The 27,168-nt window shown below is 38.9% G+C and overlaps 1 protein-coding gene and 2 pseudogenes across 1 annotated transcript in view; 1 reads left to right on the forward strand and 2 right to left on the reverse strand.

Moving 5' to 3' along the window:
• Window positions 1–27,168, reverse strand: part of CHM (CHM Rab escort protein) — a 258,996-nt gene that overhangs the window by 121,219 nt on the left and 110,609 nt on the right. The window contains exons 5-8 of the mRNA XM_036305573.1: window positions 21,018–21,390; window positions 7,575–7,691; window positions 5,051–5,171; window positions 203–428 (exon numbers count right to left, since the gene is read on the reverse strand). Of these exons, the coding sequence (XP_036161466.1) occupies window positions 203–428; window positions 5,051–5,171; window positions 7,575–7,691; window positions 21,018–21,390 (837 nt within the window). The remainder of the gene's footprint in view (window positions 1–202; window positions 429–5,050; window positions 5,172–7,574; window positions 7,692–21,017; window positions 21,391–27,168) is intronic.
• LOC118654259 lies at window positions 5,661–6,647 on the forward strand (annotated as a pseudogene).
• On the reverse strand, window positions 12,922–13,999 carry LOC118654228 (annotated as a pseudogene).

The raw sequence follows: 27,168 nt of genomic DNA on the forward strand, positions 1-27,168 counted from the left end.
TCAAAAACAGACCAAACTGAATATATCATTTAGGTATTAAGTAGGTATGCAGGATGAATGATTATAAGAAAGTAGAACAACAAAGTATAAGTTTGAAAATACTAAATCTTAAGTAAATCTCATTTTTAATTTTCTTTCTAATTTTCATCCTTTATTCAAGTATCACCTTAACAACAAAAAAAAGAACCAATGGCAGTCTTACCTGCAGAAACACTGAGGGAGTTCCCCTTGGCCATATAAAGGAAATAAAAAAGGAGTGTTGCCATACCGCCCAAGACAGTGAAGAAACTTTCTGGTAGCTTTGAGACCATCTATGGTACTGCTGGTTGTCTTTGATGTCATTGCAATTGAATGCAGAACAAAATGTTGGAGGTTGGGAGTTAATTTTTGAGTTTTTAAATATTCAGAAAATGTAATCTCCTCATAGGCTATAAAAAAATATGAAAATTTATCAGTTAAAATCAGAACTACACTTCAATTTAAGACTATTACACAAAAAATGAGATCAAGTCTCTCTAAAACACTTGTCAAAGGACATGGGTGGTAATAACATTACATTTTGGACAAAGACCAGTGATTATTTTTTGGGGGGTGGGGGGAGGGACCACTAGAAATCTCAACTGGATTGATGGCACAATTTTTAAACTTTAAATGATGAACCTTTGTTTAGTATTTTACAGATTCAAAAAGTAGAAAAGCATTAAATAACTCACTAACCATCACAATTGCTTTCTGAGGTTGGTAGTAGCTTTACTTTATCATTAAAACAGCAGAAAAACACACACATTTATATAAAAAAAAACACATAGACACAGACAACAGTGTGAAGATAGCGAGAGGGAAAGTGGGGTAGAGGATAGATGGAGGTGGGAAAAGAGGGGCAGGAATGGGAACAGAAGAGATTTTGCTTGGAGCGATGGACGCATGATGCAGTTTGTAGATGTGTTGTTGAGCTATATACATCTGAAACCTGCATGATTTTGTGAACCAATGTTACCTCCAATAAATTCAATTAGAAGATAAAACTGCAGAATAATACTAATAATTGTATTTTGAAATATTAAATATAACAAAGGGCAAGTTTTTGATGAAAATACTACGAGCAATACTTGATTTTTTTGAAATATACATATTGTTATTAAATCTAGAAACAATGAACTTAATAAAAAGTAATGAAATTTAATTTCCTTATGGCTAGTGGAATTGATCTTACTGCCTTATAATCATACCACAAAAGATAAGAAACCACTGAAAACTTTCTTTAAACCAGGGGTGGAAAATGTCCACCCCACAGGCTGTATAAGGATGGGTGAGGGGATATGGCTGTTTGCAGCTGGTCACACCCCCTTCAGGGTGGGGGTCCACAATGGGGTGCCTGGCCAGTCTAGGCAAGGGACTGAGGGCCGTTTCAGGCTGGCGGGTGACTGAAGCTCCCAACCTCTCCTTTTTTTCTTTCTTTTTTAATTCTGGGATTTATTTACCTTCTATGGCTGTCACTGGAACTGAGAGACGGCTTTAGCTCTGAGGCTTAGCTCCAGCTCTGAGACCTAGGCTGCTGAAAGCAGGTATCTGGTTTGTATGGGTTCTATAATTGAAACACTGTTGCAACTCCAGCTTGGCCTGCTGGCTAAAAGCATGGGGTTTGTTTAGCTTCTATATTTGCAACATTGTTTCTTAGACTGCAGCTCAGAGGCTGGCAGCGGCAGGCGGGGAACCTTGGCTTCCTCCTTCACTGGAGCAAGCAAGCCTCCTGTTCGCTTCAGCTGCCTGGCTGCCGGCCGTCATCTTGGTTGGCAGTTAATTTGCATATCTCGATGATTAGCCAATGGGAAGGGTAGCGAAGTTATGGTTAATTACCATGTTTCTCTATTATTAGATAGGATACTGCTGTAGTTCTCATTATAACTTTATAGATGAACTGTCAATAGTATGTCTACTTTGGAAAATTTTCTATTCCAATGCCCTTCAAGTATAAAGCTCTGTCACTAAAGTGATACATTCAATTTTCAATAAACTGTAAAGTAACTGGCCCGAGATCACACAGTGAGATGGGTCAAAGCCAAGACCAGAAACCACATATTCTCCTAATCCAGTGGTTTCCACCATGTCATCTAGGCTTTTAAAAAAAATGAATCAAAATAAATAATTCAATATTCTAAGCACAGTAATCCTGTAAAAATGAAAAACTATAATTTTTCTATTATTGATGAAAAACATGAATGGAACAATGCAAAAGAATACAGTATTTTCTTCCTTATCCATGGATCCGTTTTCCATGTTTTCAGTTACCCACAATGAACCACAGTCCCGAAAATATTAAATGTGAAATTCCAGAAATAAACAATTCATAAATTTTAAATTGCACAGGTTTCAGTAACATGATGAAAGCTTGTGCTATCCTGATCCACCCCACCCCATTCCACTCTGGACAGGAATCAGCCCCTTTGTTCAGCATATCCACACTGCATACACTGTGAGTTGTTTATTCAGTATCCATCTCAGTTATCAGATCAAATATCTCAGTATCACAGTGCCTGTGTTCAAGTAACTCTTATTATCTTATAATAGAGGCCCGGTGCACAAAAATTTGTGCACTGTGCACACAGGGGGGGGGGGGATGTCCCTCGGCCCCACTTGTGCTCTCTCACAGTCTGGGACCCCTCAGGAGATAACGACCTGCTGGCTTAGGCCCGCTTCCAGGTGGCAGAGGGCAGGTCCAATCCCTAGGTGCCTACCCCGCAGCCCCTGGTCGGGCTAAGAGCAGGGCCGATTGAGGAGTTGGGGCGCCGCCCCCTGTCATGTACAGAGCAGGGAGGATTGGGAGGTTGTGATGCGACCCTCAGTCACACTCAGGGTAGGGCTGATTGGGGGTTGGAGCACTGCCCCCTGTCACACTCGAGGCAGGGCCAATGGGGAGGTTGTGGCGCCACCCACTGTCACGCACAGAGAAGGGCAAATAGGGAGGTTGTGGCGCCACCCCGTCACACACAGAGCCGGCCAATCAGGGGGTTGGGGCGCTGCCCCCTGTCAGGAATAGGGCAGGGCCGATGGGGGGTGTTGGGGCACAGCCCCCTGTCATGCTCAGGGCAGGGCCGATCAGGAGGTTGTGGCGCCCCCACCCTGTCATGCACACAGCAGGGCCGATGGGGGGAGGGGTGGGTTTGGGCACAGCCTCCTGTCACTCACAGAGCAGGGCCCATGGGGGGTTGGGGTGCCGCACTCTGTCACACACACACAGAGCAGGGCTGATCAGGGGGTTGGGGAGCTCCCCCGTCACGCACAGAGCAGGGCCGATCCGGGAGTTAGGGCGCCGCCCCCTGACACGCACAGAGCAGGGTCGATCAGGGGGTTGGGGAACTGCCCCGTCATCCACAGAGCAGGGTCGATCTGGGGGTTGGGGCACCGCCCTGTCACCCACAGAGCAAGGCCTATCTGGGGGTTGCGGCACCACCCCATGACACTGCTCCAGGGGCCGGGAGGCCTCTCCGCTCTGCTAATCCCAGGGCCGGGAGGCCTCATGGCTCAGCTGATCCCGGGGCCGGGAGACCTCTTCACTCCGCTGACCCCCGTGCCGGGAGGCCTCGCGGCTCCGTTGACCCCGGGGCCGAGAGGCCTCTCCGCTTCGCTGACCCCGGGGACGGGAGGCCTCTCCGCTCCGCTGACCCAGGGGCCAGGAGGCCTCTCCGCTCCGCTGACCCAGGGGCCAGGAGGCCTCTCCGCTCCGCTGATCCCGGGGCCGGGAGGCCTCGCGGCTCTGCTGATCCTGGGGCCCTAAGGCCTCGCGGCTCCGCTGGTCCCGTGGCCAGGAGGCCTCTCCGCTCTGCTGATGCCGGGGCCGGGAGGCCTCGCTGCTCTGCGGCTTCGGGGCTGTTTGCCTTCGCTCCACAGCTTGGAGCCTGCGTATGCAAATTAACTGCCATCTTTTAGCTTCTATGATTGAAACATTGTATCTTTTGGAGCTGTCGCTTCAGGAGCTCAGAGCCCAGCGGTGGCAGGCGGGGAACCTTGGCTTCCTCCATCGCCGGGGCAACCAAGCCTCCTGTTTGCTTCAGCTGCCTGGCTGCCGGCCACCATCTTGGTTGGCAATTAATTTGCATATCGCCCTGATTAGCCAATGGGAAGAGTGTCGGAGGTATGGTTAATTACCATGTTTGTCTATTATTAGATAGGATAATAAAAGGTTAATATGCAAATCAACCGAACAGCGGAAAGACCGGTCACTATAATGCACACTGACTACCAGGGAGCAGACGCTCAGCGCTGGAGCTGCTCCCTGGTGGTTAGTGCACTCCCACAGAGGGAGCACCCCTCAGTCAGAAACCCCGAGCCAGGTTCACGGCTGGTGGGTGCAAGGGTGGTGGCAGGAGCCTCTCTCGCCTCCACAGCAGCTCTAAGGATGTCTGAATGCCAGCTTAGGCCTAAGCTGTCAGTTGGACATCCCCTGAGGGCTCCCAGACTGCAAGAGGGCACAGGCCAGGCTGAGGGACCCCCCCTCTGAGTGCACGAATTTCATGCACCAGGCCTCTAGTATTTAATAAGAGCAGTGACACTGGCAATTCGTAATCAAAGTGAAGCCAAAAAGTGTATGTATGTATAGGAAAAACCTAGTGTATATAGTGTTTGGTAATATCTGCAGTTTCAGGCATCCACTTGGGGTCTTGGAACATATGTCCTGTGAATAAGGGGGGACTACTGTATCATCTATGAAGAACCAGTTGTCAACAATATTTAATTAACAAGAATAAAAATTAACACACAGCACAGCGTTTCTTCAACGATAAAAATATTCGATACCTGCACTGTAGCCACAATAGCTACTAACTACATTTGGCAATTGGATACTTGAAATATGGTTAGTGTGACTAAAGAATTGAATTTTACATTTTATTAATTTTAATAGCTACATGTTGCTAATGGCTAACCTAATGGATAGTGCACAGTAAGAATGTATTTTAAAAGAGTAATAATTGGCTCACTACATTAGAGCAAACATATTAAAATAATAAGAAAGCTTAAGTAATTATAGAACACAATTAAATGAACACAATACCTTTATATTCATCAGGATGTTTCTCATACTCCATACAAAATGTAAGAAATTTCATTAGCATTCGCTTTTCTACCATAGTAAGTTGTTTACTATTAAAGACATCTGCTCTCGAACAAGGAACCTGAAATACATGATTTTTTAAGTTAAGAAACTGCTTCCTAGTGATAAACAAGTATTCCAAAAAACTTTTTTTTTCAGTTAAGTATAACAAGATTATTTCCATTCCAGTCAGGCTGTGTCACATTACTTTCCATCAGTTCTAATAACATCTCTGTAGACTCCAGAGCTAATTAACTTGTGAGCTCTCACACTTAATTTATTAAGTTACTCCTTATGTCATTAAAAGGCCAATGGTGGTTGTATAGTTGGCTCTCTTCCCCCCCCCCCCCACAGTGGTAGGAGGAAATAGGAAAAGTAGATGAGTGCGATGATGAAGGAATAGTCCAGTGGTCGGCAAACTGCGGCCCCTTGAGTGTGGCTCTTCCACAAAATACCACGTGTGGGCGCGCACGTACAGTGCGATTGAAACTTCGTGGCCACACTCAAGGGGCCAAAGAGCCGCATGTGGCTCAAGAGCCACAGTTTGCCGACCACTGGAATAGCCCAATAGATGGAAAGGAAACCAGAAATAGTAACAGACCCAAGAATTCTGGGGTTTTCCTCTGGGCTGATGATCAGAGAAAGAAGAAAATGGTCTATGCATAAGTGCAAACTGGCCTTCAGAGAGAGAAGAGTTCCCAGGAATGCCCACTTAAGAAACTCCCAAGGACCTCTAACTACCTCTCTCCTTGTAGGATTTTGACATTGCTGAGCAATTTGACTCCATGATTCCTGATGCAGAGTGCCTAAAGATCGTGAATGAGTGAGATCCTGAATTCACTTCAGATAGGTGACTTTCTGGTCAAGGTTAATGATCAGCACATCCTAGCTGGGATGCTTATAATCTGTGGGGTTCCTAATAGCAAATTCCACACCATCTGCTCATCAGTGGACAGGCTAGACAAGGTGTCCTGGGAGCAAGTAAAGAATGAGATGGTGGGAGAGAAGGGCCTCACACCTGAGGTGGCTGGCCGCATTGGGGACTTCATCCAGCAGCATGGTGGGTATCTCTGGTGGAACAGCTGCTCCAGGATCCTAAACTGTCCAAAAACAAGCAGGCCTTGGAAGGCCTGGGGGACCTGAAGCTGCTGTTTGAGTACTTGACCCTGCTTGGCACTGCTGACAAGATTTCCTTCGACCTGAGCCTTGCTTGGGGGCTGGACTACTATACTGGGGTGATCCATGAGGCAGTGCTGCTACAGACCCCAGCCCAGGCAGGGGAAGAGACCCTCGGTATGTGCAGTGTGGCTGCTGGAGGGCGCTATGATGGTCTAGTGGGCATGTCTGACCTCAAATGGCACAAGTTGCCATGTGTTGGGCTCAGCATTGGAGTGGAGTGGATCTTCTCTACCATGAAGCAGAGGCTACAGGCATTGGAGAAGAAGGTACAGACCAAAGAGACACAGGTGCTTGTGGCATCTATACAGAAGAGCTACTATAGGAGAGACTGAAGCTTGTCTCAGAGCTGTGGGATGCAGGGATCAAAATGGATGTCTGAAGAGAAGACCTTGTGAACAAGCCAGCCCCTTTGCATGTGCTGAATTGAGAAATCTATCAGAGGAAAGTGGACAGGCACTATTTAAGGCTAAGACAAAACTCACAAAACTCTGAATATGTACTTCAATAGCTTTGCACACTTCCAGTGGGAAACCTGAAGAGTAGTCAAAACAGAGACTTTTTTAAAAAATATATTTTCATTGATTTCAGAGAGGAAGGGAGAGGGAGAGAGAGATGGAAATATCAATGATGGGAGAGAATGATGGATCGGTTGCCTCCTGCACACCCCCGCACTGGGGATCGAGCCCACTACCCAGGCATGTGCCCTTGACTGGAATCAAACCCAGGACCCTTCAGTCCACAGGCTTACACTCTATCTACTGAGCCAAACTGAGTAGGGTGAGACTTTTTATTTTTATTATGATTTTTTTATTGGTAATTATGCTGTGCCATTTTTCCATAGGATGCCCTGGGGGCTCAGTCCAGTCTGGCTCCTGGGCTACAAGGACTGAGATGGTCTCCTCTATAGGGTCTATCCTAGGTGGAGGGACTACTCCCACAACCAGTCACCAAAGGAGCAATAAAATATTTCAACCACTGCAGGGGGGTGGGGCGGGGGGGGGGGGTAGGAGGCGGGGGAGGCCAATGGCATGTCACCCCTAATTGGGAACAAAAGACATCTCAAATCTGGCAATGTTGCCCAAAATTAACACTTTCTCAACACCAAGATCAAGTTACAGAAGATCTCGTGAAAAAAATTAAACAAATTTTAATTGAGCAATTTGTTAATATTTACATTTGTAAATCATCATCCAGGACTGAGATTTTCTGCTTTACTAGGAAAATAATCATACTTTGCTCATCCTTCCAAAGCAAACCATAATAAATTAAGCTCATATCCAGTTACAATACTTGATCAGCACAGTACCTGTTCCACTCTTCCTTCTCGAAATGCAAGAATCCTGGTAATATTTTTGAACTCTGCATAGTGACTGACATTAGATTTGATTAGAAGATCAATAAGCAATCCTCGAGAATATAGCAGCTGTACAAAGAAAATATTTTAGAGGATGAAATGAAAGGTAAAAGGGGAAAAATTGATAACCACCAAATAAAGATATAATTTTATTATATTTTAAATTACTTGTTAAAAGCATTATACATATTAATGTTTTAATACGTAACATATTACAGGCTCACAATTGATTAGGTGAAATTTAAAATTCAAAAAACTCTGGAATCTTAAGTTTTTCATAACTGGTTTAGCAACAAAACTTGACCCAAATGGATATAAGGCTCTTCTTTCTACCTTTCTCTCATTTAATGTGAATAGTCATACATCTGATGGCAGAAATATTAATATGTTCAACTAAAGACTGCCTCCTCAGACCCTGCTAAGAATGTTACATCATATATAGCATATCAGCATCTATACAGTATAACTTTCTAAAATACATATTTTTATTGAATTTATTGAGGCGGCATCTATAATAATAAAAGTGTAATGTGCTAATTAGACTGGATGAAGCCGGGGCTGCTAGGGAAGCCCGGGTCCTGGGTGCCTGCCAGTGGCCGGAGGGAAGCCCAGGTCCCTGGTGCCTGCGAGTGATGGGAGGGAAGCCCAGGCCCTGGGTGCCAGAGGGAAGCCCAGGTCCCGGATGCCAGAAGGAAGCCAGTGCCAGCAGCCGGGGGAAGGAAGGCCAACTCTTGCATGAATTTTGTGCATCAGGCCTCTAGTTGGTTAATGAAAACATATAGGTTTGAAGTGTAAAATTCTGTAATACATCATCTGTATATTGTATTGTGTGTTCACCACCCAAAGTCAAGTCTCCTTCTATCACCATTTATTCTTCCTTTACCCTCTTCTATCTCCCTCCAGCCCCCTTTCCCCTCTGGTAATCACCATACTGTTATTTGTGTCTATTAGGTTTTGTTTTGTTTCTGTTTAATCTAAAGTACATATTTTTACATCTGAATAACAGAAGATAACAGGCCTCAAGGGTTTTCGATAAGGAATTGAAGCCCTATAAGGCCAGGTAATTATTAAGAAGAAACTAGATCACTGGACTTCCTCATCAATGAAAAAAATAAAAATACTGATTATGCATTTCCACCAAAAGAGAAAAAATTTAAGATCCCTCTGTAATCCCAACAGTCTAGATTTATCTAAGATATGTCTTTCTCAAAAAGTAAGGATGATGATTATTGCCAGCATTCATGTGAAGGATTGATTTCATCTTTCAACGTCTCTCATAATCAATATCAGAGAACCAAAAACAATTTCAATAGTATTAACTACTAGGCTTTTTAAAAAATATATTTTTATTGATTTCAGAGAAGAAGGGAGAAGGAGAGATAAAAACATCAATGATGAGAGAGAATCATTGATTGGCTGCCTCCTTCCTGCACGCCCCACACTGGGAATCTAGCTCGTAATTCGGGCACATGCCCTGACTGTGAATCGAACAGTGACCTCCTAGTTCATAGGTCAACACTCAACCCCTGAACCACACCAGGTGGGCTTAACTAGCATGTTTTAAATTTAACCATATGGTTAAATGCAACAGATTTTGCTATTTTCTATACTGAGATACAGTTAAGTGAGTATAACTAAATAAATATTAAAAATTTAAATGTTACATCTATAATAAGGAAAATAAAATTTTAAAAATTAGCTTTACTTCAAAGAAAAAGGGAATTTAAAAATCAATCTAAACCATTAGTCTGAGTATCCAAGAGGCCAGTAAAGAATTTGTTAATCAATCATTATTTAGGTGAATTTTTATAAACTATTCATTATATTAGTCAAGCACTGGGCAGAACAAACAAAACTGGCATTTGTTTTTTTGAAACAAATCCAATTCCACTGACTAAATTATGGCATGTTACTTCATTACTTTTAGCCTAATATACTACACAACTGATATAAGCCCATATTTTAGATACTATATTGCCAAGTCTTAATTCTATAATTGTAGTAAAAAGGATGCATCAAATAACTCATTTGTTTAAAAATACTTCAGATTCAATGATCCCTCAGTAGTCATAATAATTTCACAAAGATTAATATATCTAACAAAATGTATGTACACCTAATGAGATCTAATAAAGCTTAAGATTTAATGCCAGCTTTGAAAATAATGCCTTTAAGATGTCACTCAAAAGGTGATGTCAGAGGAATAGCGGCATGAAAGAGCCCTTTGTCTTCTCCCCTTGAAATTTCAACAACTTAACCAACTATAATTCAACAAAAACATCTCTGCTCAACACACATGCATGCCTGAGGTACCTGCACATTGAAACATATAAAGGTGGGTAAAGGGGAAGACGAGAAGGGAGAAAAGTGCAGATGGCCTCCAGGTGCAGCCCTGCAGCGGGAGCTCGTAGCTTGGCCAGCTGGGATAGTGGAGGAAGCTGGCAGTAGCAGGAACAGAGGCAGGGGGCATGGGTAGCCTACCAGGGTGAGCAGCAAGGAAGCGAATAGTGTCTGAACCAGCAGACCCCTGAGAGACTAAGCAGCGAGGAAGCGAAAAGTGTCTGAATAAGCAGGCTCCTGACAGAGCACAGGGTTCTGCTTTGTGACTCTCCACCACTAGGCTGGCGGTCATGTTTCAGACAAAGAAATGGAACCACAGAGCCCTGCCACCGCATGGAATCCCCAAACTCAGCCTTTGCCTTTGAGTTGAATTAGGAGTATATTTTCTGTAAACCAAGAGCTATTGCAGTAGAACTGCTGTATTCCGCTGTGGTTGACCCCCAGTTGGAGTGCTTGGGGCAGGACTCATGGAGGTCAGGGGTCACCATTATGGTCAGAGCAAGCTAAAACCAACCCTCAAGCAGCACAGCTGTACTATCTTAGGGAAGCTGCAGAAGTTCATGACTGGGAGATCACAGAGGTAAAAAATCTGGCAACTCAGCACCATCTACTAGAAAAAGTAGAAAGACCTCTTTAGAGATAAATGTGTAGGCAAAGGAGGACAGCAAATGCCATGAATAACCAGAGTAACAAGATGACCAGAAAGAAAATGAAAAATATCCAGAAAGTAAGCTGGAACAGATAGAAATATGTGATATAAATGACAGAGATTTCAAGATTGCAGTTCTGAAAATACTAGATGAGATACGAGAAACTATTGACAGGAAATTCAATGCACTCAGAAAACAAATCAATGAACAAAGTAAGTACTATACTAAAAAGATTGAAACTTTAAAAAAGAACCAAACAGAAACCCTAGAAATGAAGCATGCAATTAAGAAGATTAAGAATGAACTACTAAGCACAGAAAATAGAGCCAACCAGATGAAGGAAAGAATTAGTGGTGTCAAATATAGGAATCTAGAAATGATGCAGATGGAAGAAGAGAGAGACCTGAGCATAAAGAAAACTGAAAGAGCTTTATGACAACTATCTAACTCCATCAGAAAAAGCAATATTAAAATTATAGGCATTCCGGAAGAGAAGGAGAGGGGGCATGGAATGGAGAGTCTATTAAAACAAATAGTTGATGAGAAATTTCCAAACTTATGGAAAGAACTAAATCCACAAATCCAAGAAGCAAACAGAACACCTAGTTACCTCAATCCAAAGAGGCCCTCTCCAAGGCACTGGGTATTAAAGCTGTCAAAAATGAATGACAAAAAATAAAAATAAAAATCTCAAAGCAGCCAGGGAAAAGGAAGGGATCTACAAAGGAAAACACATCAGAAGTTCATCTGATTTCTCAGCAGAAATTCTACAAGCCAGAAGAGAGTAGAACCAAATATTCAAATGTCTGAGATAAATTACCAGTCACGAATAATATATCCATCAAAATTATGCTTTAAATAAATATGAAGGAGAAATAAAGATATTCCCACACATACAGAAACAGATGGATTTTATCACCAGAAAACTTCCATTGCAGGAAATACTTAAGGGAGTAATTCTACCCGAAACAAAGTATATAAGGTCACAACAGTAAGAGCAAGATCACCAAAAACTTGAAGCATAATGAGGCATAATTTATGACAACAAAAACATAAAAGGTGAGCTAGCAAAAAAGAATGAAGATCAGATGTACTCAAAAGAAAAAAAAAGCGAGGGTATATATGCAAGTTTATTTTTTATAAACCTAAAGGTAACCACACACAAATATTGACAAAACAGGACACATAGTTTTAAAAAAAGAGGAAACAGCGGAAAGAAGTATGCAATACCATCAAACAAAAACAACAAACAGATCACAAAGGAAAAGGACCAATGGAGAAAGAGAGCTACCAGAAAAAAAAAATAAATAAAATGGCTATAGGAAATCCTCATACATCAATAATTACCCTAAATGTAAATGGTCTGAATGCCCCAGTAAAGAGGCAGAGAGTAGCAGACTGGCTCAAAAAACAAAACGCAACCATATGTTGCCTACAAAAGACACATCTAAGCTGCAAAGACAAAGGAAGATTCAAAGTAAAAGGGTGGACAATGATTCTCCAAACAAATAACATCCGCAGAAAAGGAAGTACAGCCATACTTTGTTGGGGGCCAGATGTAAGCTGGCAAGGTCCTTGCACCTGAAGGGGGTAGCAAGGCTGGGACCCTTACCCACACAGTTTTCCCAGACTTGTTTGGATGGCGATTATCAGTAGAATGAGAGCAACATTTGTAGAATGAGAACAGCCTTTCATAGCTTACCAAGAAGTCTGTAACTATTTACTGAGATATGCTGTACTGAGAACTTGTCCTTCTGCTGTGTCTCTCCATTAGAGATTAAGAGGAACAAAGAATACATTCCTCTTGACAGAACTCCTATTCAGTGTGTTGTGTATAAATAGGATTGTATAGCTAATAAACTCGCTTCAGTTCATCGAGAGAACTGGGATCCTCCCGACCCCGCTTTCCTGTCTTTCTTTCTTTTCTCAGTTCCCACCTCCCTGTCTCAGCCCGGCTCAACCCTGTCAGGCTGGCCCTGACAATACTTGTATCTGACAAAATAGATTTCAAGATAAGAAGAGACAAAGATGGACACTTTATAATGATAAAAAGAATACTACATCAACATAACACTTTTTTTTTAAATCATTTTACTGTTTATACCACAATCACATGCAAACTGGCAAAACTGTTCCATGACAGAGAGAACAAACAGAGACCTGTCATGCAAGGTAAATTAAGGGAAGGCTTTCCTAAAGCTGGAGAAGTACCACAGAAACACAGGATGGCTGCAGCTCCCTCCAATAACAGCGCCAGGGGGTGTGAGTGGGTAGGAATGGAGGATGCTTGTACAGTAGCTGGCCTTCTTGTATTGGCCTGAGACCACTGCTGGTTCCTAAGGGGAATTTCCTAATATGCTTGGTAAGCCGATCACTTGTAACCATTTATAATTGGGGTAGGGTGACACTTCTGCAGAAGAAATTCTACAAGTTCCTAGGCAGGTTCTCTAAATCTCATCTGTGATCAATGGTTGGTAAATTAGGATTCTGCAAAAGTAATCCCATAAATGGACATCCAGGGAAGTTTTACAACCAGTGAAATTAGACCAAAAAATAAACAGCCACACGAACCAAACCTACACACTGAACTAAAATGGTGTCATGTCAGAACTTCTGAAAGAACCAGAGCAGGCAAGATTATTCATACAGAAGACCCTCATCCTTCTCTTCAGCCAGAAGTTTGGCAGGCTCCGGTCACCTCTCCAGCTACCCTCTGTTTCTCCAAGTCCCTCCTTCTCAGTTTTTTCTTTGAGAATCTTTTTCTTCTCCTGTATTTTCTTTAACCTATAGAACTCTTCTTGCTCTCTCTCATCCAGCTCTGCGATGATATAAGCAAGGGTACGTTCAATCCTGGGAATGATGACATGCTCAATGGCATTTACCCACCTGTTGGTTATCTTAATAGCTTCATCCAAAGTAACAAAGGAAGTCTGCAGTGAGGCAAGTTCCACCAGTAGTTCCACTGCTTTGGCATAGTTCCTCTTTAATTTAGCCAGTTGTTCCCCACCTCTGGCTAAACCAGTCAGTTCATAACTGTCAGTTCCTTCATGGTAATGTTCAAATACTGGCAAGGTAACACCTGCTACATTATCTTTCTTTGCTCGAATTGTCACTTGGGCTTTATTCACATTTTTTGATAACTGTGGTGCTGAAGTCCCCTGCTGTGAACTTGGCCTCAGCAAGTGAAAAGGCAGCTTCTCTCATCACTTCAGCCATCAACATTTTAGTCTCTATGATTTTCTTTAGGATCTGTTGAAATTGAAGAGTTAGGGCATCAGATTTTTTCTTCAGGAGGTTTTGACCTGTCTGTGCTCCTTTTAATCGAGCTTTCGTGATGGTCTGTGCCATTCGCAAGGGAAAGATTTCAATTTGGTCTTTGCCCGACATTCTGACGATGACTGTTCAGTTACAGTTCCCGGCAGGGCAGTCATGGTTGCCACACACCCAGTCACAGTGTCTTCTTCTATCGGAGTCAGCTGGTTGTGTCACTTGACCCCCTCGTGTTGCTAGAAGGCCTCTGGGATTCTCATTCTTCCCAACATAACACTTAATATTTATGCACCCAGCTAGAGAGCACCAAAATATATAAAACAACTACTCACAGAATCAAAGTGAGAAACAGATGAAAACACAATCATAGTTGGGGACCTTAATACTCCATTGATAGCTCTAGTCAGGCCTAGCTCTAGACAGACCAATCAAACGGAAAATCAATAAGAAATATCGGCCTTAAAGTAAACACTGCACCAAATGGACATAATTGACATGTAGAGAACTATTTATCTCACAATATCAGATTATACATTTTTTTCCCAGTGCACATGGAACATTCTCAAGGATAGACCGTAAGTGGGGTCACAAAATTAACATCAACAAATTCAAGAACATTGACGTGATATCAAGCATAGTCTCCAACTATGATTGCTTGAAATTAGAAATCAACTGCAGAAAGGAAGTAAAGAAACCCACAAATACATGGAAATTAAACAACATATTACTAAAAAATGACTGGGTCAAAGAAGAAATAAAAGATGAGATAACAAGATATGGACAGACAAATGAGAATGACAATACAACAGATCAAAACTTCTAGGATGCAGTGAAAACAGTAACAAGAGGGAAGTTTATATCATTAGAGGCCTACCTCAAGGAACAAGAGAAATCCCAAGTAAACAACCTAACATCACATCTTAAAGAACTAGAGAATCCAGTCAGCAGAAGAAAGGAAATAATAAAAATAAAAGCAGAATTGAATGAAATAGAGAACAAAAAGACTATACAAAAAAATTAATAAAACAAAGAGCTGGTTCTTTGAAAAAGTTAAAATTGACAAACCCCTGGCTAGATTCACTAAGGAAAAAATGGAAAAGACTTATATAAACAAAATCAGAAATGATAGAGAAGTCACCACAGACATCACAGAAATAAAAAGAATCATAGTAGAACATTATAAAAGACTATGCCACCAAATCAAATAACCTAGAAGAAATGGATAAGTTCCTAGGATTATATAACCTTCCTAGTCTAAAACATGAATAACTGGAAAATCTACATAGACTGATCAGTCGTGAGGAAATTGAAACACCCACCATAAATCTCCCAAAAAAGAAAAGTCCAGGAACAGATGGCTTCACCAGTGAATTCTACCAAACATTCAAAAAAGATTTAAAACTTATCCTTCTTAAATTGTTCCAAAAAATTGAAGAAAAGGCAATTATTTCCTAACACATTCTATGAGGCCAATATAACCCTGATACCAAAACCTGGCAAAGATAATACAAAGAAAGAAAATTAGAGACCAATATATCTGATGAATACAGATGTAAAAATCCTAAACAAAATACTAGCAAATCGAATACCACAGTACATCCAAAAAATAATAGATCATGATCAAGTAGGGTTCATTCCAGGGGCACAAGGATGGTTCAACATAAGCAAATCATTCAACATAATAAACCACTTTAACAAAAGAAAAATCGTATGATCCTAATAATAGATGCAGAAAAAGCATTTGGTAAGATACAACATCCATTTATGATTCAAACACTCAATAACATAGGAATAGAAGGAAAAGTACCTCAACATAATAAAGGCCATCTATGATAAACCCTCAGCTAATATCACACTCAAGGATGAAAAACTGAAAGCTTTTTCTCTACAATCTAGAACAAGACAAGGATGTCCACCCTCACCACTCTTATTAAGCATAGTGGTTTAAATCCTAATCAGAGCAATAAGGCAAGAGAAAGAAATAAGAGGCACCCAAATAGGGAAGAAAGAAATCAAACTGTCACTTTTTGTGGAAGACATGCTTCTGTATACAGAAAACCCTAAACACTCCATCAAAAAAACTATTAGGAACAATAAACAAATACAGACAAGTTGCAGGATAGAAAACTAATGTGCAAAAAATCCACCACCTTCCTGTATACTAACAACAAAACTTCAGAAAAAGAAATGAAAAGAACAATTCATTTTGCAATTGCAACCAAAAGAATAACTAGAGATAAACGTAACGAAGAACATGAAAGAGCTATATACTGAAAATTACAAAGCATTATTAAAAGAGATTAAAAAGGCACAACAAAATGGAAAAATATTCCGTGTTCATGAATTGGAAGAACCAACATAGTTACAATGTCCATATTACCCAAAGCAATATACAGACTTAATGCAATCTCCATCAAAATCCCAAAGTCATTTTTTAAAGAATCAGAACAAGAAATCATCAGTTTTGTATGGAGCCACAATAGAACCTGAATAGCCAAAGCAATCCTGAGAAAAAAGAATGAAGCTGGAGGTATCACACTACCTGATTTCAAATTATACTATAGAGCTATGATAATCAAAACAGCAAGGTATTGACAGAGAAACAGACACACAGATCAATGGAACAGAATAGAGAGCCTAGCTATAAAACCACATGTATATGAGCAGATAATTTTTGACAAAGGAGCCCAAAACACACAATATAGTAAATATAGTCTCTTCGATAAATGGTTCTGGGAAAACTGGAAATCCATATGCAAAAGAATGAAACTGGATAACAGTTTGTCCCCATGTACAAACAGTAATTCAAAATGAATCAAAGACCTAAATATAAGACCCGAAACAGGAAGTTACATAGAAGAAAATGTAGGTACCAAACTATGGACCTTGGTTGTAGACAACATTTTATGAACTTGACCCCAAAGGCAAGGGAAGTAAAGGCAAAAGTAAATGAATGGGACGATATCAAACTAAAAAGCTTCTGCACAGCAAAAGGAACTGACAACAAAACAAGAGACAGCCAACCAGGTGGGAGATGATATTTGCAAACAGTGGCTCCGACAAAGGTTTAGTCTCCAAAATATATAAAGTACTCATAAAAATCAACACCAAGCAAACAACCCAATCAAAAAGTGGGCAGAGGACCTGAAAATACACCTCTCCCAACTAGACATACCATACAAGCAGTCAATAGATATATGAAAAGATGTTCAACCTAACTGGCTATTAGGGAAATGCAAATCAAAGCTACAGTGAGATACCATCTCACACCTGTTAGGTTGGCCATTATCAACAAAACAAGCAATAACAAGTGTTGGACAGATTGTGGATAAAAGGGAACCGTCATTCACTGCTGTTGGGAATGTAGACTGGTACAACCACTATGGAAAGCAATCTGGCAATTCTTCAAAAAATTGACAATAGAGTTACCATAGGACCCAGCAATTCCTCTCCTGGGTATATACACAAAAAACTTGAAATCATGTATTTACAAAGACATATGTACCCCTATGTTCATTGTAGCATTATTCACTATGGCCAAGACATGGAAACAACCAAAGTGTCCTGCAATAGGACTGGATAAAAAAGTTGCGGTACATATACATAATGCAATACTACTCAGCCATAAGAAAGGATGAAATAGCACCATTTGCAACAACCTGCCCCTTGAGAACATTATGCACCTTGAGAACATTATGCACCTTGAGAACATTATGCTAACTGAAGTAAATCCTATATAATAAAAGGCTAATATGCAAATAGACCGAACAGCGGAACAACCAAACCGGTCGCTATGACGTGTGCTGACCACCAGGGGGCACGTACAGAACATAGCAGGTGTCGGCCACGACAGGATGGTGGAGCAGGTGAGCGGTGCACCAGACCAAGGTGGGGCGCTGGTAGCTGTCATTAGTGTGACCCTATGGTGGTTACTGAAAATTCTTTGCTCCCGTGCACCACCGTCCTGCCTGGCGCTCGCACCTGCTGCTGGGGCTGGCACCTGCTGCCATTGCCTGGTGCTGGCCCTGATCACTCCTCAGGGCTTCTCCACCTCCCCTGCTCCTGAGAGGCGATCAGTGCAGCAGCTGCTGCTCACACCCACTGATGGCACTGGCCCCGCTTGCACCCACTGCTGGCGCCAGCCCCAATTGCTCCACACCGTCAGTGGATGCAAGCGGGGGCAGCACCATCAGTGTGTGGGAGCAGCGGCGGCGGGAGCAGGGCTACTGGCAGACAGGGGACAGGGGCCACAGTGGGAGGGGCCAAGACCCACCCCTGTGCCCACTGCAGCCTTGGGGCTCACAGTTCCTTACAAGCTTCACGAATTCATGCACTGGGCCCCTAGTCAGTCATAAAAAGCTAAGAACCATATGACTTCACTCATATGTGGGATCTAAAACTTAAACTCATGAACACAAGCAGTATGGTGGTTGCCAGAGGGAAGGGGATGGGGGGAAGAGGGGTAGGAGTCCTAATATATGGTGACAGAAGAAGATTTGACTTTGGGTAGTGAGCACATGGTATAATATACAGATCTTGTAACATAGAAAACCACACCTGAAACCTCTATGTTCATGTTGACCAATGTCACCCCAATAAGTTTAATTTTAAAAAATATAAAGATATCACTCAAGAATTAAAATACACTTAAATTATAACTATTCGAAACTTTTGTCTGAAGCTTAGATATAATGAATGTTACCATATTTAAATTTAAGCCTTTTTTTCACCACTAATGCTCTACCACAGCAATGTCACAGTGGTGAGAGGCTAACGTATATTTCATTATGATTAAAATAATGGGCACTAGATTTAACAATTAATGATTTTTGCTTCCCATGGACTGCTGCTTCCATAAGGGTACAGACATTCTTACAAATGAGTTTTAACTGTAAGAACTTCATCTTTGTTTATCTTGTTTATTAGTCTAAACAGTATAATACTATGGAGTATTTTATTTAACTAAACTACCCTGAGCTATAAGATCACTTTTTAATAGGCTGCATACATGGATGTGTTTTGTAAACTGGAACGCACTACATGAGATAGAATGTATGTAGTTTGGAGATATCAAACTGAATTTAGTAAAAAGTAGGGCTTCTGAAAGTATTTGTCAATCATTCCAATCTTAGATGTAATAACTGCAACTTTAGAATAGATAAAATTTCCAGTAAGTAACTGAATGCCCCCAATATCATGGAATACAATGCTTCCCAACAAGTGGGTACTCAGTAAATGTTCTCTAAATGACTAACATTAAAAATGATAATGTCTCTTGTATTGCTATGGTTATACATTCTTTAGCTAATCTTGTTTTTGTAGAATGAATACAGTAAATTATTATTGGCTATTTAAATGTATGAACCCATGACAACTATGCAGAACAAAATATAATTGCCTTGACCCCTCTCAATATGTTTGTTTTTAATTTTTCCTAAGAGAACCATTATTATGAACCATTCAAACTAATAAAAATACCCAGAAATCTTCAGAGTCTCCTGAAATGTCTTGGCATCTAATAAACTATCACTCTCTCCATTATAACCATCCTTCACTTTCTTATACAAGTAAACAGTTTCCTAATTCCAAAAATGAAAAAGCAATGTCTTGTACCATTTTCTTTTGCAAGATTTGTACTGTATTTCAGTTACCCTAAGGGTTATAGAGACTTTTATGAACTAGCCTCGATTCTTAACCATTATTTATTTCATTGTTTACTTAAGTAAGGCATTCCAAATTCCAAGTAACTAATTCAAAATGAAAAATTTCAGAACAAAACATATTCATTACTTGACATCCAGTTGTTTTTTGTTTTGTTTTCTTTTGTTTTTTAAAGCTAGTTGCTGCTCATGAGAATAGGAGGTCTATTAGTGAGCTATGATCAAACTTCCACCCACAAATCAATAGCATAGGTAACAAGGAGAATAAAATAGATAGTGCAGAATTATGAAGTAGAAGCAAGGTAGTAGCTAATTCAGACCAGGACAGAATCTGACACAGAGAGCTATGTGATAGAAAGAAACAATGGATAGTAAAAAGATAACTCATATTTTAAAGCATCAAGTTCAGAGAGAGCAGCAGTATGAGGATATGAGATTGTATCAGTAAAATGTGAGGAGTGTGCAATTCGTCCTTCTCATTACTCTATAACTTTGAACTTGATGAAAGCACATTAAATTGAAAAGTCTAGTTTTGTGGGTAGATTGATATTTTTCACTACCCTCCCCCTACTTCTATTTCTACTACTTTTATTTTCTTTTTTTCCCTCTTTTTGTTAAATTTATTGGGGTGACATTGGTTAATATGATCATATAGGTTTCAGGTTTAGTTTTCTATGTTACAAGATCTATGTATTGTCTACATCTTCTCGATTTCTTATTGGTTGCCCTCAACTTATGGGACTTGATCTCTTTAATTTTCACTTGGTCTTTAAATTTTCATTCAGCCCTATAGCTTAACTCTTTAAGGCCATTATCCTTTATCTTATTGGTTTTATATTCTTTTGCACAGAATTAGCCTTGCTTTCTATAAACACAATGCAACCCTGTACCCTCCTAAGACTAAGACACTGACATAACATTAGAGTTAAGGATGGAAACAACCAAAGACAATAGCATTCTTTCCAGCCTCCCTGACCCCACTTCTATTAAATTATCCTCTGAAGCCCTCACATCTGAAAAAATGATTTTCAAAAATGCATTGGTTTTTTAAGAATGTTCATTACCACATAGATGTTAAAACAATTACTATATACATGGGCTAAAAAAAGTTCACTTAATAGACTGACTATAAATAACATGAATCTGAATTATGATCATTAGACTTTTTCTCTCGATATAATTCAAATCCATGCAGTAGGAGAATATTAGGGTAGACTTATGCTCTGGTACGAAAGTATTCTTGTAATATAATACTGAGCATTTTTAATGATTTTAACCTATATGTAAAGATATTTAATGGAATTAAAAATCCTCTGACTATTACATCTTTAGAAAACAAATGTTCTACACTTCACAGAAAAACAAACAAACAAACAAAAAAACTACAAAAATTGTGTTCATGGGCCAAAATACTATTTTCAATCAACTGAAAATTAGTATTGTTCTATGACAAGATGGGCAAAATTGGTACTTACCTTTGATACCAAATCAATATTAAATTTCCTGCCTTCTTTAACAATTTGTGAGTAAGTAATCCTATTTTTCTTTGGTTGTTTTGCAATGTCTTCTTCTATAGGCACATTTTCACTTGTTCCCTCTTTTGAAGTTGACAGCATACAAGTTTTATCACGACCGCTTTCTTTCACCCTGGTCACTTCAACATCATTTACTTCTAGGGCACTCCCTGGAGTTTGTTCTGTGAGCACTTCACCGCTCACAGTGCTTAATGACTCATCTTCTGTAGGCAGGCAGGCAGAATTTGCAGCTTCTGTGGAGTTCGCAGATGTCATTGGAGAGTGATTTTTCTGCAGTGCACCAGCCTCTTCGACACCTTCATGCATATCCTGACTAATGGGAAATTATAATAACAATCAATACCAAATATTGTACTTGGTTGCATTTTTATATTTTAACTTGTAATGACAATTTTTACTTCTTTACCCCATTGAATCTTATCAAGTTCACTGTATGTTTTGCCTTCTGTGACCTACACATTAAACATTCACCTGCTCAGGTTTCAATACAATGTGAAACATAATTAAGATTTGTGACTCAGTGGTTGAGCATCGACCTATGAACCAGGAGGTCACAGTTCAATTCCTGGTCAGGGCACATGCCCGGGTTGCTGGCTCAATCCCCAATAGGGGTGGACAGGAGGCAGCTGATCAATGATAGTCTCTCATCATTGATGTTTCTACCTCTCTTTCCCTCTCCCTTCCTCTCTGAAGTCAATAACAATATATTTTAAAAAAAGATTTGAAAATCACGAATATTTCAGGGTTTAGCAGACTGTGTCACAGTACATTTTTGAGGTTTTGCCTTTTTAAAAATTTCTTTTTTATTAAATTTATTGGGGTGACACTAGTTAACACAATTATACAGGTTTCAGGTATACAATATAATGCATCATCTGTACACTGTATTGTGTATTTACCACCCAAGTCAAGTCCCCGTCCATCACCATTTATCCTCCTGATACCTTCCTCCATGTGCCTCCTTTGGGCAATCACCACACTGTTGTCCTTGTACATGAGTTTTTTTCTCTTTTAAAGCAGACAGGTGAACTGTATTTTTGAAACAAATCACAATAGTGTTCAAGAACTAATAGCAAATCACACGTTAAAATGGCTATTATCAACAAGTAATAAGTGTTGGAGATGTTGTGAAAAAAAAAAAAAAAAGGAGCCCTTATTCACGGGAAGTGGGAATGTAAACTGGCACAGCCACTATGGAAAACAGTATGGAGTTTTCCCACAAAATAAAAAATAGAGTTACCATATGACCCAGTAACTCCCCTTCTGAGTATCTATGAAAAAAATTGGAAAACATTTACTTATAAATATACACACCCCTATGTTCATTGCAGCATTATTCAGTGACTAAGACAGGAAACAATCGAAGTGCCCTTCAATATAGAGGACTGTATAAAGAAGATATGATACATATATACAACGGAATGCTACTCAGCCATAAGAAAAGATGAAATACTGCCATTTGCAACAACATGGATGGACCTTGAGAATATTGTGCTAAGCAAAATAAGACAGTCAGAAAAAACTAACAACCATATGATTTCACTCACTTGTGGGATATAAACCTGAAACTCACAGACATAGACAACAGTATGGTGGTTACCAGAGGAAACGGGGTGGGGGTAGAGATGGGTAAAGGGAGTCAATTACATGGTGACAGAAGATGATTTGACTGTGGATGATAGGCACACAATGCAATAAACAGATCATGTATTACAGAAATGTACACTTGAAATTTATATAATCTTATTAACCAATGTCACCACAACAAACTTAATAAAAAAATAAAATACTAATGGAAAAATGTTTTCAAACTTCGAAACCCTACCACATAAAATCTTCCTGTTCCTTTCTCTAAACCAAATCACCTTCTTTATCTACTATCTTCTGGTCTCATCTCTCCTACTTTCCAACATGACAGCTCTAATTCTTAATTTATCAACTCTAATCTCCATGTATTGGTCCATATAATTTGTTTATTCTGAGTTATTCTTTTCACTCCCCATAATGTCATAATTCCCCCATCCCCAAACAATGAGGTACTTCAACAATCTATCCACTCTAAGAAAACATTTAAATTTCATTTTGAAGTTGTTGATCCTAACTCAACTACACTCATCATTCTATTATTACTCCATGTCCCCATAATACACCCATGAAGTTTACGTTGCATTCATTTATCAGGTCCTTTTTAACACAATAAACAATATAATAAAAAGGGTAAAATGAAAGAATAAAATAACTTATTTTAAATGTCAGGAAATAAAATTCCATGATATTTTTACTGTTATAATCTAGTAATTTTAATTAAATATAATGAAAAAAGGAATTGATATAATTAATGTTACAATACTTTTCAGATCTAGGAAACTATTATCAGGAAAGCTCTAGTCCTGGATGCATTATTTTGCAAATATTACGCAACTCAAAATCTCTCAGATTCCCCATCTATAAAATGCAGATCATTCCATCTGCCTTATTTTTCATGCGGCTGTTGTAAGACAAATGAGCTACATATATGAAAAATATTTTATAAAATCTAAAAGATTATTCTAAGATGATATTAATCAAATATATTTTTAAACTTCCCACAGTTAACAAGCAACTCAAAACATATGTACCTAGGTTTTCTGAGAGCATATGTTGAAAGCTCTTTTACCACATAACCACACAACAACACCATTGACATTAGTGACAGTCAAAATGAAGGGCGATAATAGGCAATTCTATTTGTATATTTTCTACAAAATTGTTCATGCTCTGTATTCACTTTCATTATTTTGAAAACCAATAAACCAATGTGTGTTCCATGAAGAATTTAAAGTAATAACTTTCAGCGAAAGTTCCATGCCTAAAGGTTAAACTGAGAAATGACAGGATAATTTAATTACAATTTACAGATAAGACAGAATATGGCAACTTCTTTTATTACAGACCATGATGATGACACCGTGAAAATCGAGCACAGCAACTGATCTAGTCAGTGGCTCTGCATTGCATTCTGAGAAAGGGGACTTTGCAGAGTGAATGAGATGTACTAACCAATGCTGGACAATCTGGAACATATAAGTCAAAAATACTTAAATAAAGGTGTAAGTGTAAGGAAAGAAATTATTCTTTGTAAATTTGTTTGACATTCATAATCTATTAAGTTTTACTGTTCTCAACATAATAATTTGGTGAAATCTCTAGCACTACGTAAAACATATGCATTAAAAACACAGTAGTGTCCTTACTTTCCATTTAAAAAAATCACAATATTTTTGAAATTCTGCCAAAACTGAATTTAATACCTAACTAGAAGTTATAAAAACACAAGAAAATTCAAAAAACTTAAACTTCACTCAATTCCTAAGTAAGCAAAATTCTGTTCTTCATTTATGGTAAAAAAAATAAATAAATCTCATAAAAGATAATTTAACCTTTTGAAGCAAACTTCAGAATAAAATAACTCAAATAACTCAATTTTATTAATTTAAAATATTTGAAAAGTATAAAGACATATTTGCCAGTTGAAAATGAATGTCACTGGATTATATGTTCTCAAAGGAATATTTGAGTTCTAATGCTACTACAATTTTAACACATAAAGGAAAAAATCTACATCATTAGTTCTTATAAAGCTTTTTAATAAAACAGATTTTGCAAATGAAATTTAATGTTTTTTATACTGCTAATTTGAATTTCAAAGGCCACTTACAATACAGTATAACAATATTTTTTAGATGATTTTACTGAATTACAGCTGCTGAATACTGCTTTGCATAATGCATTTTTTAATAATTGCCAAAAATTATATATAATCCTGAAAATTTGGGGGAGTACAAATTCTGACATTATGTAGTATTGCTTATCAATTAATGGTAGGAACAAAAGAACACTTCAAAGTGTATGTGTCTTATTATTGCCTTGTAACAGTCACCCTTTTAGATGAGTCAAATGAAAAATTACCAGCCAGCTGGTTAATTTATCCAGCACAGGTGCTCACTATTTATTTTTCAGTCATTTACACCTTTTCTCCCCAGTACAGCTTGTTGAAGAGATTGTATTCTTTTACTCTGATGTATGCATTTTATGGTAAGGCCATTCATTTCTGTTTTACACATTTATGTTATACTGCTAAACCAGCTGTTTATTCCTGCAAATAAATGTTTATGGTTACTCATAAGAGTTACAAAAATCACACTATCCAAAAGTTTTTATCCCAGAAAGTAGTAATATTAAAACAACAACAACACCGTAATCAATTTTGAATTGTTGCAACGTAATATATTGGTAGACATATTTCACTATTTATTACCACTTAAAATGTTAACGCATACTGTAGAATATAGCTGAAATAGCATATCAATCTCCTGTCAACTTCTTCAAGAACAAAATTTCATAGGGTGGAATATAGCAGGTACTGTCGGTTGCCTAGTCAACAAGCATTAATTACCCTCTACCTCCCTGCCACAGAGCTGGAATTTCGTTTCAATACAGGATAGATCATGATTGATCAAAAACAAGCATAGTAATTTTACTAACCTTTGTTAGTAATTGCTTTTGGAGTGAGCCAGTTATCTAGTTTTAGCCACAAAGACAAGGGAGAGTCTGGTTGGGCTTCTTATTAAAAACTCTCTAGTATAATAATAGCAAAAAAAGCACACACGTGTTAAGAAAAACTCTCCCACGTCTTTTCATTTTTAAAGATTTTTGTTGTGTAAAACCCTTTTTGGAATCATGGCAACCATTCTATAACTCTGAAGAGAAAACTGAATAAGTGCAGAGCAAGCACTCCAGAATTCTAAAGAGATGAAGATGCTCAATTAACAAATTCTCCAGTGACCAAACTACCGACATACTCACCTGCTCATGTGCGGACTCCCCTACCTACTATCCATCTACTTGTTTAAACCACTTTTAGTTGGGCACTGTGTCATTTACAGCCTAAACAAACTCATCTGCACACAGTATTAAACAATATCTTTGACTGAATTGTAAAAATTATAGAATTTTAGATTACTATTAGAATAATATGTTTATTTTGGTATCGATTCACAAGAGTTGGTTCATCTGCACATCTGAGGTGCAAGTGGTCATTATCATGCCAAAAAAGGAAAAACAGTTTTCAATATTATGCAAACAACGGAGCAGAAAAGGCACAAGTTCTTGTCAATATTTTAGAAAGATAAACTACATGACATAATGAAATTAACAGGCAACAATTTTTTACTCGAGAATTGTTTGGGCTTGTGTGAATTTATGCAATATGCCTTTTCATAGCCTGTTAAATGTTTAAAAGTAGAAATAATAGATGCTTTTTGCTCTCTCATGTAAAAAACAAAAACTTTCTGTGGCATATACAGTCACAACAACTAAAGAACACTGGATTCATCCCTTATCTTCCTAACACTGGGAGTTAGGCACTTTAATTCCTCATCATACATATGACTACTTTACAATACTAAACAGTATTCTAGTAACTTAAAAAAGTAAATCCATTTTAGGTGCTAGTCTTTAAAGGAAATAGTTAATTCACTTAGTGACAAGGCTCCCTTGATGTGCACACATGTATTTATCTGCTGCATGAAATATAACATGATACAATGGAAACAGCACAAGTTTTAGAGTTAGACAGACGTGGAATAAAGTCCTGGTTCTCTACTTCTGCCTCCCCTAACTTTCAGATTATTGTAAGTAAAATATAGCTACAACTCATGTGCATTGCCATGGCACAAGTTAAATAAAATTTAATAAACTAAAATATGTAAAGCATCAGGTTATAGCAGCTGCCACAAACATAATATCCAATAAGTTCTAGTCCTTTTATATTCCTCTTCTGTAAATCATAGCATAGTTACAATATTTGTTTTAAGGAAAAACAATCAATGTATAGCAAAAGTATTTCTGGCCCAAGCTAGAAATTACCCCACTTATTTTAAGCAGTCTTCAGGATAACGAAAGCTTTAATATAACAAAATAATCTGGATAATTCTTTAGAGAACTTGTGGTTCCTGGACTAAACTATGATAATAGACTAACCACTACAATTTCTAATTATTATTTACCTTAATTTTGCAATAACCAAAAGTATTAAGTTTAAGGTTCAAAA

The sequence above is a fragment of the Myotis myotis genome, unplaced genomic scaffold, assembly GCF_014108235.1.
Source record: "Myotis myotis isolate mMyoMyo1 unplaced genomic scaffold, mMyoMyo1.p scaffold_m19_p_4, whole genome shotgun sequence".
In the NCBI taxonomy this organism is placed as follows: domain Eukaryota; kingdom Metazoa; phylum Chordata; class Mammalia; order Chiroptera; family Vespertilionidae; genus Myotis; species Myotis myotis.